Source organism: Gigantopelta aegis, chromosome 14 (genome assembly GCF_016097555.1).
Source record: "Gigantopelta aegis isolate Gae_Host chromosome 14, Gae_host_genome, whole genome shotgun sequence".
NCBI classification, from domain to species: domain Eukaryota; kingdom Metazoa; phylum Mollusca; class Gastropoda; order Neomphalida; family Peltospiridae; genus Gigantopelta; species Gigantopelta aegis.
The window spans coordinates 20,956,588-20,974,583 of record NC_054712.1 but is presented as its reverse complement, the minus strand read 5'-3'; the positions used below and the strand labels follow the sequence as shown (position 1 = coordinate 20,974,583).

Here is a 17,996-nt window from a genome sequence, read left to right as displayed (position 1 = left end):
TTTTATAACAACCTCACATGTGATAGCAATAACAGCTGAAAATTGGGGTAATGGTTTTTCAACAGGGTTTAGTATATTACAAAAAATAATAATTTAATTTAATAAATTTTAAGTAATACCTACATCTCATCTTTTCACTACGTCAAGGTGAGACAAAAACAATAATATAATAATATTCAAATATTTTACTTCGTTGTCGGCTTCCTCTAGCTGCTGGCGTAACTTAGCTAACTCATCTTCCTGGACTTTAATTCGGGTTTCTAATCGGTGTGTCTGTAACGTTAAGAAAAATGATGAAAACTGAAAATATTCAGTTGTGAAAATAACACATTTTGTCACACTTAATTATAATTATTAATATCCAGCATTTGATAAAACATCTCTGCCACTAATATTTTCAACTGATTTAAACCACATTATTCATATCTAAAGTATAAAATCACATGAATTTTAAATACATAACTTTAATTTGTATATTGACTAGAGATATATTATATACATGTAACTGTATGTTACATGTTAAAATTAACAAATAGTACTATAATTCCTGAACAGTAACCAGCGAGCTCACTAATAGGCAGTAGGTGGCAATTTTTGGCAATTGTTTTCACTACCACCACCTATTTTATATGCTTTCAGATATTAACATTTCTATATTCAGTAAATACAGCTGTTAACTTTTCTCAAACAGCTTCCTGTTTTCAAAGATAATGAGCACCCTGAGTAACACGTTTTTGGCCCATTCCTAAATTTAATAATTAACTGGCTAAACTTTAAATATGTTCTATAAATGCATACATGACACAATTACTTATTCTCTAAAACTATTTTCTTAATTATTATAATTTTTATTATTAATGTCTATACAATTATGTGAACAGTAAGGTAAATACATTTTCTGAATTGTGACAAAAATATTTAAAATCTAACATATTATATCGACATGCCAGGCCCGTAGCAACCAGGAGAGGGAGCACGTGCCCACCCCACCCCCACTTGTGAGCCTTTTTTTCTTCTTTTTTTTGTATCATATTAATGTTTGCCATTGTAACCAAAATCTGATATAGAGTTTGTACTCGATCTGTCAGTGCTCCCCCACCCTACTCCCAAAGTTATTCCTACGGACCTGCATGCATGTAACAAAATCAAAAGTACAGTGGGTATATATTTTAAAAAACAAAACAACAACACAACAATCACAATGAAAGCTACATTATTTTGTGGTTACAAACAATATGTGAATACAAATAATTACAATTTAAAACAAATAAACAACAATTTTTAGACATCTAAATCTGAAACAAAATGATTAACTGAAGAACATTTCCTATTTTATAAATATTTTGTATTCTCATCATCGACCATCACCTATAGATAAGTTGTGTGTCTACACTACGTGTAATTGTTGTGCAACCAACCCGCAGTCAGATGTGCAATTTTCTCCTGCAATAAACCACACAATGTTATATAATAGCATGTCCTTGATGTAAGACAAAGATACAATCTTGTAAGATAAGCTGGCAACCCATGGGTTTCATCTCCCGTCCTGTATGAAGGAGCCGGCATAAGTCTACACCTGTGCCCATGACAGGCGTGCACTACAACATCTTGCTCTGAATGTGCACATTAAGCCCTATAACCTGACCTGACCTGACCTGGATTTCATCAGCTGATAGTAACGTCTGCACTGGCTATCTTTTATAGTAAAATTTCCCTCTACATTACAGATTAGTCCTGTTTGTGGGTAAGTCATATAAAACATCCCTTGTAGTATTAACATGTATGGAAGCAACCGGTTTCTTCTTTCTCCATACAGACCAAATGTTAAAATAATCATGTTAGATATCAATGACTTGTAGTTTAAAAAGTGCTGAAGTGTCATTAAACAAATATTCTTTTCCTTTCATTTTCTTATCACTTTGTGACAATTTATAGACTCCAATCATGTATTTTTTTGTCATCTTACACCAAGGACACAGCCATACAACTGTCACTATCTAAAAGCAATTTAATATATTGTGTGCTGTTTTCTATCATATATTAAGGTTATCACAAAGTCCTAAATTTATAAGTAATAATGTGGCTCCGCCTGTCTAATATTCCAATATAAATGTAACAAAATTATAATCACTCATTAGGTTAAAGCAAAATGATGGTGAAAATAGCATCGCAAAACACTGCATTCAAATTTCTTCAAACTACTGTTATAAAAATGCTGTATTTTTCAGGCTTGGATGGTTGAATGATTTCATTCCTAAATACAAGCAATATTTTATGTTGCAAAATGGGTCTTAAAGCCACTGTCAGATCCATCTGGGTTTCTTCTCTCATCAACACCAACTTTAACATCAGTTATCCATCATCCTTCATAGTGTGCGATTTTGGTTTAAAAGATTTAAGAGTCATAAGGACTCTCTGTTTGCAAATCTTTAGAGCCTGCCACCAACCCAGCTAGCCCTGCTGTGCGTCTCCAGTAGAACAGAAGATATGCTAAATGTTTTGCATGAAACCATGGAAAAAAGATTGCTATTCAAGACTGGTTTCCCAGGATTTTGAGATATATGTTGACCGTGTCATTTCGAAGAATCATATTGAATGTAATATGTACAAATAACTTTTACGAGCCATGCGGGCTCGTATGCTAGCCAAGCTACAGAGTCCTATATGATTTTTGCGAGCCTTGGGCTCCAGGACTCTCCTCAAAATCGCACAATGCTCCAAATTCAATTGCACTGCAGATGGGTATAAATGTGTGAAAGCGAGGGGTGGACAGGTCTGTTCACACCAACTGATTTTAATACAATCAAATTCAATAAACAACAGATGTGTGTGGAAACAGGTGCGGTTGCAAAAACACTTGATAAATCTGTAGCAAACAAATATTTCACATACATGTACATGTATATACAAACACAAACAAGTCATAGTTTAAGTTACACATGCATGCACTTTCAACACCAATATAGATATCAACCATATTTTGATTACCATATGCATGCAAGTAAATCACACTCAAATTATTACATGCAACGTTTCACATGCAAACATACAAATAAGTCATGCTTTAAGTATCACATGCAAACAATTAAGCTGTAAGGTAGTACAATTTACATACATGTATAAAAACAAAACAGTTTAAATTTGCACATGCATGCAGATAGACATGTTTTAAAAAACAAGATTACTTATGTCTTTCCTTTTTACTGTGTAAGGCGAGCCACAAACTAATTTACATGCAGAGAAGCTATAATTTGTATAAATTTGATAATGTAAATTAATTATTTAGGGAAGTAATTATCAGTAACTTTATGATGTTTCAACAAAAGGATCAGAATTATGTTTCAAACTAAATTATGATAAAAATGAATTATGATTCAAACAGAATTATGAATAAAATTTAATTATGATTCAAACATCATCATGATTATAATCCCTGTCAGTGGAAATGTAACACCTGGGTCTGTGCTTATTCAATCTCTAATGACGTCACACACACAATTTGTATGGCTTTGTCATGACATTAGTGTCTCAGACTCTATTAGTCTCGAGTCCAGATTCTAAAAGTTTTATAAGCACCTCCAACTTCAATTGAGTAATACAAAAACTGATGGAACCAAAGATGAACAAAAGTAAATGACAATATTAACACATATTGTAACAAGTGGGTACACAAGTGCGGGTGTTAGCATATACACTTCCTGTTAGAGTTTACCTCATCCAACGATCGTTTCTGTCGGTCCTCTACAAGGTATGTTTTACGTATCTGAGAGTCCAACTAGAAACCAAACAAGTTTAAGAAGAATCTATATAAACACAAACCACTACCATAGAGCAAAATGTTAATGGCATCACAGTTAATTATCATACTGGGGTAAATACAAGGTAATTACATATTTTTATAAATATATATATATGGGTACAGCATTTTCCTTAAGTTTAAAAGTAAAGTCCATAACTAACTAAACGTCATATGTCATCATCAGTGAAATTCTGTCCTAAGATATGAAAATTCATCAGGAAACATTTTGTTTTCAAAATCTTGATTAGCGATATTTCTAATGAACTGAAAATTAATGTTTTAAAATTGTGTAGTGATCTCTGAAACAGTAGTGAATCGCGACACGATACTGAACAAAATATTCCGTCCATTATATAAAGGATTTTCAGAAAAGAAGTAAAGTTTTGACGAAAGACCATCAAGGCTTCTAGAATTATGTTTTTTAAATCCACAAACCATGGAATCATTCATTTTAAAAATTTACTAGGCACAATAAAAAATTTTACTAGCCCTACTTTAAGTAAATACAATTTTACGAATAGTAATAATCGGATATTTCACATAAAGAGGGAGATAGAGCTTCAAAACCTTAAATGTGGGGGAGGGGGTGGGGAAGGATATTCATATTTACAAAACAGTCTTAAATGCAGCATTTGACAACTTATTTTTTCACCAGCTGTCGGGCATGGCAATAGTAGTTATTTACTAGCCCAACATTGAATATCACTAGCCATGGGAGTAGAGCTACAATTACAATAATCTAGAAGCCCTGGAACATTTTTGAACAAGTCAATTTGGATGATGGTGAAGGTTCTTAAGGAAAATGCTGTTCATGCTAATATACATTATATACTAGGACACACAATACACATATATAGAAAAACCAAGATGCTTTATTTGATAATGATATACATTAAGATACTATCTACTTATTTTCTCATTAATAACACATAAAGTTTAACACAAAAAAGGGGTAAAGGGGTTGTACAAACTATGATAACATGAAAACCTTTGATGTAGGTTTTACATTTTAGTATTTGAAGGAATTTTATTAATTAAAAAAAAAAATAATGACATAAATAAGAGAAAAACTTTAGGCATTTTCATTTTTTATATAATATTTAGCTTGGCCTGTAACCTTATTACATTAAACATACATTGTTTATCTGGGTGGATTAAACTAATATTGTTTTTGAAGCTGGTTCACATCAATTCATGTACTTAGAAGTAAAACCATTATTAATTGTATTAATTATGTGCTTTAAATGTTTTGTTTTTTTAATTTTGCTGTTGCTGTTGATTAATCATCTTTTAATTTTTAAAATGCTTTCGGCAAAGATTTAATATAATATATTACTAAAATAGAAGTACACTAAAAAGTACCCAAAAAAATTAGTTTCAAAGATGAGATTTTTTAATTTAAACTATATATTATTAAACTACTAAACTAATAACAAAACAAACAATTTAGAAATGGTTATTAATAATTATGTTAACCTAAACGTAAATCTATAACAATACATATAATTATAAAATTTTAATGAAGTTAAACAAAGAAAATCAATGATTAATTAATATAAAGTAGGACTATTTCCCAATAACACTGACCTACTAATATAAATAAATAAATAGTGCAATCAATAGGTACCTCAGCAATGGCACTGTCCCGTTTTTCTTGCAGCTGTAGAACATCAAGTCTCAGTTTCTGAATGGTTTCATCACGCCGCGTCAGCTCAGACTTTAAAATTCCATGATGATCTTGTGTTGAGAGCTGACTTTCTCGAAGCCGGTTTTGTAGATCACCAATCTATAGAACAAAAAATTAAAACTGCTACAAACATATAGCTGATAACAGAACGTTTATCATTAGTGTTACAGGGTTCATAGCCTTAAAGACCAAACAAATTCAAAGACTTTCAAAGACTTTTACCTGTCATTTTCAAAAACTTTTACACAGCGGTCGAAGACAATAAAAATACCATATTAGTTTGTTTACGTTGCTGTCCATGGCAAAAAATTGAGCTTTTTTACATGCATGACATATTAAACCTTGTAACTGGAAAATATCAAATGCATGCAGTTGTAAAAGATATCATCATTGCTTTGGCTATGATTTGTGAGAATTTAAAGACTTTTATTACAATTCAAAGACTTTCAAAGACCTAAAAATAATTTTTTGAAATTCAAAGACTTCAAGGAATTATGACCGGCCTCGGTGGCGTCGTGGTTAGGCCATCGGTCTACAGGCTGGTAGGTACTGGGTTCGGATCCCAGTCAAGGCATGGGATTTTTAATTCAGATACCGACTCCAAACCCTGAGTGAGTGCTCCGCAAGGCTCAATGGGTAGGTGTAAACCACTTGCACCGACCAGTGATCCATAACTGGTTCAACAAAGGCCATGGTTTGTGCTATCCTGCCTGTGGGAAGCGCAAATAAAAGATCCCTTGCTGCCTGTCATAAAAGAGTAGCCTATGTGGCGACAGCGGGTTTCCTCTCCAAATCTGTGTGGTCCTTAACCATATGTCTGACGCCATATAACCATAAATAAAATGTGTTGAGTGCGTCGTTAAATAAAACATTTCTTTCTTTCAAGGAATTATAGATCACTACGAACCCTGTGTTAGAAATTTAACAACCCACCCACCCCACATTCTACTAGATATTTCTAAAACTGTTAACACTTATGTAGCAGATACACCTGCAGTGTGCCGTTAGTTCAGTCATGTCATGGACAGGATGTTGTGCTATATGCCGCTGTTAGTTGGATGTCATGAAAATGTAGTCTGTGACATCATTCCAGCAAAGATACAAAAAGGTTAAGTCAGATGTTTCACATTTTGCACAATTAATAGACTACATACATTATTTCCCTACTCCAAAACTCGATGACCTTGATGAAGGTCACAATTTGTTTAGGCCAATCCAAAAATATTTACCAAATTCTCAGATGTTCTGTACATCATTCCTCACAATATGCCAAATGTACTGATAATGTGATATGATAGTCATGACAGCCAACGTATGACCAATTTATTATCCACATGGTCAACATAACCGAGTTAATTATAATCATACAAAGCACACGTGTAATAACAAGTGTGATAACGTAATTTTGGAAAGCGACATCATAACATGACATTGTTTTTTCCAGTCCCAGTTCCGACTTTGCAGGTGAAATATGACGTCATTTCGTCGTCTCCTTCTAGTTGTGGTTGAAACATTTTGAGACTGTCCTTGTTATTCATAAAAAATAACAATAATAATATGGATAATAAAGAAATTACTACACTCAAGTGTGTGTCATACTGATTTTACAAAACTCGTGTCAGAATTTATGTATTACCCTCTTTCTCACTCGGGCAATACAATAATCCTGACACTCGTTTTGTAAAATCAGTATGACACACAAGCTCGGATAATAAGCTCTATAACTGAAATTTGCAAATACTGAACCTCATCTACAGCCTTTCTTCTCTGATCTTTCGCTTCCGACATTTCATTTTCTAAAGCTCGAATTCTCCTCTCATAGTGTGACACCTGTAAAAGAAATAATTGTGTGACCGTTTTAAACTGCTAAGATGACTTCAAGCACCCAATATTTCTACATTATTTTTCTAACATAAATAATAACAATCATGATATAATTTTGTTTTGTACCTGGAATGTGAAATGTTTGAGAGATCCACTAAAGCTTTCAGACAGACAATATTCAGTATAAGATCTCTGTGTTTGAATGTTGTTGTTTTCTCTAAATTACAAGGCATCATCACTACTTATTATAAATATATGATAGAGGAATCTTGCTATTTTTGTGCACAAATTGTTTCACTATCTAATCCAAAGTTATTTAACCTAAATTTTAAAGGGACATACCCTACTTTTTAAACATTAAGACATATTTTTGACTATTAAGAGCCATTTTTTATCACAGAAATCATACTTTACTTTGACTTTATTGTTTAGATTATTCATTTCCATACATTCGAAGTGGTTTTTGGTCATCCTAGTGTTTTTTAATATCACAAAATGCATTTCTCATATTTTTAAAAACACACGTGCGTCTGAGAGGTAACAGTTATGAAATCGAGTTTTAGTCTTATTTTTAAGAGGGTATTTCACCATTTCAAAGTCACAGACTCAAGTTTCACTCAATTGTAACTTTATCGAAATGCATTACAGGTTTGAAGATTAACTAAACTTAGTGTTAATTTCCATGGGCTGAAACTAGGGTCTGTCCCTTTAATAAAACCCTTCTCAAAATAACTGACCCTATGGCCTATTGTACCACAGACTGGTTGCCCCACCACTAATCCATGTTCTTGCTATCTCTTTTCAGTAACTGCACTTACACTGAACGATGACTTTGCAAGCTGTTCTTTGGTGGAATTCAATTCATCCTTTAACTGTAAGACAATCTCCTCATATTTTGAGATCTGAAAGACAAAACATGTACCCATTAAAGCACACTAACGTCTATGTTGAATCACACAAAATTCAATGTACAATACTATTCTTAGCAGTGTTCGAGACTAAACATTTTGGGGAGTATCCCAGTTGGTTACTAACATTTCAAACTCTGGTATCCCACCTAAGAATTTAGTATTCCACTTAAATGAAATTCATAAATAACATCGTAACAAACTTGGACGACACTGTTCTCGTCCCCAGTCTATTGCTACGCTGCAATCGAAATCACAGAATTTGCTAAATTCGCAAACAAACGGAATCGGCAAAAAGAACTGCTGCATTTATTTTTAAGTAATACTGACATAAATTAATATTTAGCAGTAATCTATAAGTGTTTCTGATATTACTAATGATAAACCTACCTATATCAATTTTCTGCAGATGTGGAATCAATATGTCAAATATAATTTGAAGGGAGTAAACATCCAACAAAAACAATATTGACTTACCGGTTCCCAGTCTATTGCTATGCTGTTATTGGGGGAAATATTATTAAGGCATAGGATTAGACTGGGTACAAGCTGGAAAAAAGTTAATAAAAACGCAGGTGGGATACTGGGTTATTGAAGTCTGGTATCCAAAATTAAATTCTGGTATCCCCGGGATATCGGGATACCATTAATCTGGAACACTGCTTAAACCTACTCTAGTATGAGACCATATTATTCTCAGGCATTTAAAAAAATCCAATTTGAAATAACTTTAAACAGCAAAAAACACTAAACTTCAATTAAGGTAATTTTTTAGCACTTCCGATCATCTCAAATCTATTTAGTGAAAATTATATTATGCATAAAAAAAGCTGAAAACCCCCCCAAAAAACCCCCAGAACACGTAACATCTGCTTTAAGAGACCATCATATTATTAATCCACATTTTTCTTTTCTATAAATTAACCTGTATTATACAGCCATCTGTCCTTTAAAAAAGGTACCCTATTGCTTTCCTATGTCTAATAATAGTCTTTATCTGTATTAAGTGCTATTTTTATAATATTTTTCAATGGTCTAATTAGTGAAAATCAAGCTGCATTAACCAGGCAACTTATTAAGAGGGTTTTTTTTCCTGAAAGTACCTACTTATATGTACAGACCTGACTATATTATCCATATGTTTGAACATATCACACACATTAACAGATTTATATACATGAATAAAAACATACAGACAAACAAAGACAGGAATTAACAGAACAGAAATGGCAAACAAGACACACACACAGACCAACCAACCCAAAACAGACTAAGATAACAGAAAAACACAGACAGATGGATAAAAGACAAACAATCACAAAGACGGACTAAATCATAGAAGGCAGTGGGCAAACAGTTAAAGTTTGTTTTGTTTAATGACACCACTAGAGCTCATCGCTTTATTAATCATTGGCTATTGCATGTCAAACATTTGGTAATTCTGACATATAGTCTTAAAAAGTTTGTTTTGTTTAACAACACCACTAGAGCACATTGATTTATTAATCATTGACTACTGCATGTCAAAGATTTGATAATTCTGAAACACAGTCTTAGAGAAGAAACCTGCAAAACATTTTCAATTAGTAGGAAGGATCTTTTATATGCACCATCCCGCAGACAGGATAGCAAATACCACAACCTTCGATATACCAGTCATGGTGCACTGGCTGAAACGAGAAATAGACCAATGGGCCTACAGATGTGGATCGATCCTAGACCGACTGTGCATCAGGTGAGCCCTTTACCACTGGGCTACGTCCCATCCCTAACAATTACATTTTTTCTACAATTGCTAATTTTTTTTTTTCAATGTAAAAAAATATGAACAACAGAGACAGATTCTATGTAATTCCTTACAGCATTTTCAACCAATAGATTTACAATTACTGTTATATGATTGAAACACATTAAACGATACTAATAATAAAGAAATATTTACTTGTGTTCAAATATATATATCAAATAAACTCATATTTATTATTAAATTATAATTTAAATTACCATATGGATTATCTGTAATTGTGATAATGAGTTTGACTGCATGTGAAGTACTATTTGTGTAATCTCTTGCATCACTATTTCTTTTCTTCTTCTTTTTTTCTTTCACATTCTTTTGTATATAATACAATTCCTTCCAATGGTTATCCGTAACTGTTTAAATGTAGTTTAAATTTACAGCTATGTAATATAAGTCACAATGTATATTGTATGTATACAGAAGAGGGCCTTGCAAATTGTCAAACTTGTGCCCAATTCTTTTGTTCTTTGAACAAGAAAATATATTTTCAATCAATCAACAAAGACAGAAACAACTGGAGACACAGACAAACAAACCTAACATCTAGTAATCAAAATAACAGACAAAAAACACAGACAAATGGACAAACGGACGAATGAACGGACGAAACAGACAGACAGGCAGGCAGACACAGACAGACAGAGACACAGACAGACCTCAGCAGCTGACTGTCTAAGTTTGTCCTGCAGTTTCTTATTGTTGATAACCTGACTAGCTGTATCGGATTCCTTAATGGTGAGATCGTTCTCCAACTCCTTCAGCTGTGTTTGAAGAGCAGCGATCTTACGCTCTCGGTTCTGTAACTAAAAACACAAAACACATAATCACGGATGTACATATACTTAGTCTATAATAACTAGGAAAGCAGTAACAAACAAACAATCAGGGCACAGTAATATACATGTAGGCTCTTCTCCAATTAACCAAAAAGGGATCTTTTGAAATCAAACAAAAAAAGTTAAATTTTTTGTTGTTTCTAATAACACTACTGAAGCACACTCGGGCCTCTTAAAATTGTGAGAACAATCTAATTTTGCTTACCCCTTTTTTTTGCCCGCACGAAATTTGGATCACCATTTACTTGGATATAACAGGTTACACAAAAAGGAAATAGGTTACCTGGATTGATTTCTGTGTAACCGATAAATGGGTCACGCAGATTTTAAATTCTCAGGGCCTGACACTGATTAATTGTTGGCTAATGGATGTCAAACATTTGGTAATTGTGTAAGTAGTCTTCAGAGAAAACCTGATGCATTTTTCCATTAACAGCACAGGATCTTTTATATGTACTTTTCACAAACAGGACAGCACACACCACAGTCTTTGCATATGAAAAATTTGAACTAAAACGGGCACTTTTTCATATTTTTCTTGGGGGCAACTGATATGGCCGTGATAATGTGGATAACTACATGTCTTCATCAAATATTATTAGGTTTGATCTTTCACTAAATAAACAGTAATATCTGCATATTAAGTTTACCAGTTTTATATACTCTTTCAAAACAAAAATAAAAACTGATCCAGTTTCACAAACTTTTTTTTTAAATCTATATTTTTACTATTCAAATTTCCTTTTAAAAATAATTGTGGGAAAATAATAGGCTCCGTGTATACCAATAATAATTATTAGTCCATAAACATAACAATCTATGAAAGAAGGAAGGAAATGTTATATTTAACGATGCACCAAACACATTTTATTTACGGTTATATGGCGTCTGGCATATGGTTAAGAACACAGATATTGCGAGAGGAAACCTGCTGTTGCCACTTCATGGACTACTCTTTTCGATTAGCAGCAAGGGATCTTTTATATGCACCATCCCACAGACAGAATAGCACATACCACGGCCTTTGATATACCAGTCGTGGTATACTGGCTGGAGCGAGAAATAGCCCAATGGGCCCACCAACGGGGATCGATCCCAGACCGACTGCACATAAAGCGAACGCTTTACCACTGTGGTACATCCCGCCCCTACGACTCCATGAATAATACAGTAAAACTAATTTAAAATAATACTTCAAACTGAAGATCATTGGTTCTCTGTTCGCACTTTCTGAGATCAGTTAGAGCTTTCATCAAGGCATAGTCTGGTTCTGTAGCATGTGAATCAGATCTCTGTATCGAAATAAAAAAACAGCACATTATTAAACTTTGTTTTGTTTAACGACACCACTAGAGGAGCACACTGATTTATTAATCATCAGTTGTTGGATATAAAAAATTTGGTCATTCTGACATACAGTCTCAAATAAAAAAACACACTATATTTTTCATTAGTAGTAAGGGATCTTTTGTATGCACCATCCCACAGACAGAATAGCACAATTGCCTTGGATATATCAATCGTGGTGCATTGGCTGGAACAAGAAATAGTCCAATGGGCCCACCTAGGGAAATTGATCCTAGACCAATCGTGCATCAAGTGAGCGCATCACATTCAATTCAGAGTACTACAGACAAAGTGTACAAATAGGAAATATTTTTACAGGTAGTAGGCTGTAGGTAAATGATTTCAAAAATGAAATTTAAAAGAAAATTACAGGTCAATGATCAATGATTTTAAAAATAAAAAAATAAGAAAAATACAAATTTAATCAACATTCAGAAGAAATATTTTTTTCCTGATTCTAGCATTTGTTAATCACTATTTTTTTCATTCATAAATTGGCATTAGACACATCATTAACAAAATAGGTCCATTAGCTTATTTCAACAATTAAATTATTTTTTTCAACTAAATGTTCAGCAACTGACCCACCTGGTCATTAGAGCCACGCATGTCCGGTTTGCTAGCAAGAAGCTTGTTGATGAGATCTTGTTTCTGTCGTAACTGTTCCTGGAGATCGACAACTCGACTTTTGTCATCCTCTGTAGTTCTGTCAAACATCACACACAGCCATAAACAACCAAGTTAATATGCAGTTTAGTTTGCATAAAACAATCTGCATTACATGTACACAATTCGATAGTAAGAAGAAAAAAAGAAGAAGTTTGTTTTGTTCAACGACACCACTAGAGCACATTGATTAATTAATCATCGGTTATTGGATGTCTAACATTTGGTCATTCTGACACATAGTCATCAGAGGAAACCCATTACATTTTCCTAATGCAGAATGGGATCTTTTATATGCACTTTCCCACAGACAGGAATACATACCACAGCCTTTGACCAGTTGTGGTACACTGGTTGTAACGAGAAAAAAACCAATCAGCTGAATAGATCCATCGAGGTGGATCAATCCCACGATGCAAGCGCCTCAAGCGAGCACTCAACCGACTGAGCTAAATCCCACCCCTCGATAAGAACAACTACATTTAGACATAGGTGTCAGCTAGATTGCATTTGAAAGCCTGCATCACAGATCACATGGTACGTCTGTCAGTGGTGTGACCAGAGTAAAGGAAAAAATGAAAGATTTAAGTGGGTTTTTTAACAACAGCATTAGTGCACATTGATTTATCAATCATCATTTACTGGATCATGTCAAACATTTGTTTATTCTGAAATAATCTTCCATTAGCAGCAAGGGATCTTTTATATGCATTTTTCCATAGACAGGACAGCACATGCCATGGCCTTTAATATCAAGAAAAAACCCAATCAGAGAATGGATCTACAGACAGGGTTTCATCCATAGATCTGATCACCTCAACAAGGAAAACTTCTATCATGCTGTCTTTTACATAATATCTAATCTCACACCTAACTACATTTCTCCCCTCAATTATGAACTGGCATGGGTGGCCTGAACACCTCAACAACCCACCGAAACGCTATAATCTTACACCATGTCAAGAGTACCCATCGCCAATTATATGGTTACTTCTTGCTTCTTTGTACTTTGCTAATATGGTTCAAATGAATATTCTTTATAACTAAGACATAATAAATATATAAATATATCCTAAATTTTCACCCTGCCCACCCCGAGTACAAAGACCAACCCCCATTTTTTTTAATTGGTCAAAACATTATTTTTTCATTTCTTGTTTAAACATGTATGATGCTCAATGTGCAGTATTTGCAATGTCCTAAAAATAAATAAAATTTCACTCCAAACCGCCATTTTGAAAACAAATTGGATGAAAATCTAGCATTTAATTTCTTATTGCCATATAGCCACTTGAATGGCTGTTTGGATATTTGGATCAGTCCATGAATTTGGTGGGGGTTGAGGGTGGGGGATGCAATCAGGCTAAGATCAGATTACAGTATAAAAGTTTAAAAAAAAAGAAGTTAGTTAGTTTTATTTAACATCACCACTAGAGCACATTGATTTATTAATCATCGCCTATCGGATGGCAAACATTTGGTAATTCTGACAAGTAGTCATCACAGGAAACCCGTTACATTTTTCCTAATGCAGCAAGGGATCTTTTATATGCACTTTCCCACAGACAGGAAATCAAATACCATGGCCTTTGATATACCAGTTGTGGTGCACTGGCTGAAATGAGGAAAAACCCAATCAGTTGAATAGATCCACCGAGGTGGTTTGATCCTGCAATGCAACCACCTCAAGCGAGCACTCATCCGAATCAGCTAACTCCCGCCCCTTAAAACATTTTAAGAACATGAAAGAAGGCTACAATAAAGAAACCAGTGCAGTGTTCATACTTACATTTTGGATAGTGTTTCATGCATAGAACCAAAAACCTGATCTAACGTGAGCTCTCTGAATCTAACAGTGTCAATCTGTAAACAAAGTGGTGGAAGGCTTACAATTTGACCCGTGTCAATAATTGTGAGACAAAGACAGTACATGAATGCATAATGTAACTGTTTTGATAGAATAAGTTAATTTTATTTAACTGAGTGAAGCTGATAACAAGCCTTGTCAATAATTGTGAAACAAAAGCCAAACAGACCAATAATTATATAATTATGTAATTAATATTAAATCAACCACTATGGTGAAATATATAATATTGTGAGATGCTTACACATACATAGTAACTGTGAGACCAAACAAATACAATGGTATTACAAATACAATATTAAAGTTACTGTGTTGGTGAAATGTGAATTTTATTTAGAGATGTGAATAATTTAATACAGATTTTTCAAGACACAGATGTATGTACGATCATCTCATCTTCTATTCAGCTGAGGCTGAGCTCGTGAGTCTGCTATATTTTAATTTTATAATGCTCTAAAATACATCTCAGAGGTCATAACGTTCCACACACACTGTCCCTAACCCTCCACTCACCCCATGCTTAGTCTTATTTCTGGCAGGCCATATGTTTTTTTTTAGCAGGCCAGAATTCTTTTGACCTGGTATTTAAAAAAAATATATTAGCGGTAAAAGCAGTCCGTATTTTACTTCCTATTTCAAACCCTGCAATTAAGAAAATGTTCACAGCAAAAAAAACACCCAAAACATGCCATTAAATTTTATTTTAATATAGTCCAAGGGAAAAAAAGTGCCATAGAAAATTAAAATGTCCACAGCATTGCTGATTGCTATAGGCAATTGCAGGGGTTGCATTTCAAGCCCTTAACATGTATTAACAAGATGGACCGTGACTCTAACCTTCCAGCGTTCGGTAGATCTGGCGGTCTGTATGACAGATATCAGCTGGTCCACGTCATGGTTCAAGTTGTCCAATTCACGTCGCTGCTGAGAAATTATATCATCCTGTCTGGAGAGGCGGGTCTTCAGCTCCTACAAAATGACACATTATTTACATAGTGAATAACTAGTTAATAACACCTATATGTCCCACGGCTGCTCACTGGCAAAGTCAGAGCCCAGACCCAGGATAGGTGTGCCTGAACCTTTTGGATATGGGCACATTAATAAGAGTTCCCAGTTCCCAGTTAATGACAGGATATCAGCTTTATTCTGTGAAGGTATGAATTGTCGGGCGAAATTTCCAATTCGGCCTCAACAGGAAAAAGCCGATATCCTACGTCTTTAACTAGATATTATTTTTATTCTGCAGACCATCAAATATTATGGAATAAAACGATTATTTGTTATTTTACCTACATGTACATTGTACGATGACCTAGAGCTCAAATAAACAATTTTGTAATGTGACACCACATGCGTGACGTAAATAGGGAATAACTGGTTACTGTCTTAAGATATCGGCTTTATCCTACGACAGTTAGAATGGCGAATGCAGCGAGCCATTCGACCTGAGCAGGATAAAGCCGATATCTTAAGACAGTAACCATTTTTTTTTTTTATCCTGCAATCATACGGAATAGTCGAAAAATCATTATTTATTCCATTTTTGTGTATTTTCCAAATAGAGTATCGTCAACCTAGCAAGGCTTTTGCTGTATGACGTCATACAAGATACATGATGTAATTTTTTGTAAGAAGCTACAATGTAGCTACATTCTGTCACATTCAAAAAGCGTTTCTAAACTCCAATTCATAATAAATATACAAGGTTTGTATTGTTATCGCAAAACTAAAAGTTATTTGTATTTACTATAATTAAACAAATGATTTAAGGAGTATGTTTACTGAAAACTACTCTGAAATACTCAAGTTGAGTTGGGATTATGTCACGTGACCTATATGTTTGGTCAGTGACCAAAAATAGAGAGACTTATCTAGTCATATCTTGTCAGTGTATACAGTGATTGTGGGATAAAAAGTCATAATCTTCTAGTATACGTTTATGACTTTGCTTTATCGGTCATCATAATCGGCAAATAGAAACAATGGTTGCAGGATGAATTGTATTAACTGTCATTGCTAATTTCTTCTTTGATGAATATAAACATGTACTTATGAAGTAAGAGTTAAAAACTACTGTTTGAAACGAGAAATTTAACATCTTAGAAGAATGATGTCAAGAATCTCATTTACAATCATACAGCAAAAAGAGTGCTTGTGTAGACAGAGAACATATTGTTTTTAAGAGCTTGATTAGTTACATTTCAAATCAACTGAAAATTGATTAGCAACAATTGTTTAATGTTTTAAAATTGTGTAATGATCTCTAAAACTTGCATAGTGAATCGTGACATGATACTGAAGAAAATGTTTCCTGGTAGATTGAATAAGCACCATCTGTGTATAAAATAATTAGGAATATATATATATACGATTTCTGTTATTTTTGATGATTACAGGACAAAAAAAAACCCAGAAGGTTAATGCTAAAGGTTATTGGCTTTATCCTGTTCAGGACGAATGGGGAATTTCACCCATTCCACTTGGCAAGTCTTGCAGATTTCACATTCTTACCTTCACAGGAGAAAGCTGATAGTATATGTTATTGAACAGTTATTCTCTATAAACATAGTCCTAACTATAATAATAATGTATTTAATCCTGCAATCACCGTTTCTATTTACAGCAAAGTCATATTTGTAGAGTAGCAGGATATAACTTTTGAAATCACTCATGTGAAGTCACATTACAAAATCGCTCATCTGATCTCTAGATCATCGTACAATGTGGCTGAAATAACAGAAATAATTGCTTTTCCCCTTAATTTTTATGGTCTACAGGATAAAGATAATAACTAGTTAATGACTTTGGATATCAGCTTTATATCCTGTGAATTTCTCTTCGGCCTGAACAGGATAAAGCCAATATCTGACATCATCAAATGGTTATTTTCTATTAATATTTATTAATGCTTAATTTCATTAGTCAAAAGAATTACAATAATACAATTATTGCTATGATGCACATCTAACACCAGAGGTGCCATGAAAGAGATTATCCCAAGTTTGATGTCATTGTAACATGTTTTTCACTCATGGATCCAGGGGAGGGGGGGGGGGGGGGGAGGGGGACACAAAGGTCCCATGAAACACTCCCCATTTGATTCATTTCAACTTATTTTCGTGCTTATATCCTATTAAGGTTCAAGCACTCTGTCCTGGACACATACCTCAGCTATTTGAGCTGTCTGTCCAGGACAGTGGGTTAGTTGTTAGTTGGTTAGTGGTTAGTGAGAGAGAAGAGAGTTTAGTGGCCTTACAC

The 17,996-nt window shown here is 33.9% G+C and overlaps 1 protein-coding gene across 9 annotated transcripts in view; it reads right to left on the bottom strand.

Annotated features, from left to right (window-relative positions):
- Positions 1-17,996, bottom strand: part of LOC121388129 (golgin subfamily B member 1-like) — a 216,354-nt gene that overhangs the window by 171,068 nt on the left and 27,290 nt on the right. For 7 of the 9 annotated variants that reach the window (XM_041519353.1, XM_041519357.1, XM_041519356.1 and 4 more), the window contains exons 4-13: positions 15,573-15,704; positions 14,658-14,731; positions 12,791-12,908; positions 12,049-12,147; positions 10,676-10,822; positions 8,129-8,212; positions 7,233-7,316; positions 5,427-5,585; positions 3,713-3,775; positions 190-273 (exon numbers count right to left, since the gene is read on the bottom strand). In XM_041519353.1, the coding sequence (XP_041375287.1) occupies positions 190-273; positions 3,713-3,775; positions 5,427-5,585; positions 7,233-7,316; positions 8,129-8,212; positions 10,676-10,822; positions 12,049-12,147; positions 12,791-12,908; positions 14,658-14,731; positions 15,573-15,704 (1,044 nt within the window). The remainder of the gene's footprint in view (positions 1-189; positions 274-3,712; positions 3,776-5,426; positions 5,586-7,232; positions 7,317-8,128; positions 8,213-10,675; positions 10,823-12,048; positions 12,148-12,790; positions 12,909-14,657; positions 14,732-15,572; positions 15,705-17,996) is intronic. The other 2 variants (XM_041519358.1, XM_041519359.1) reach the window with 2 other exon arrangements.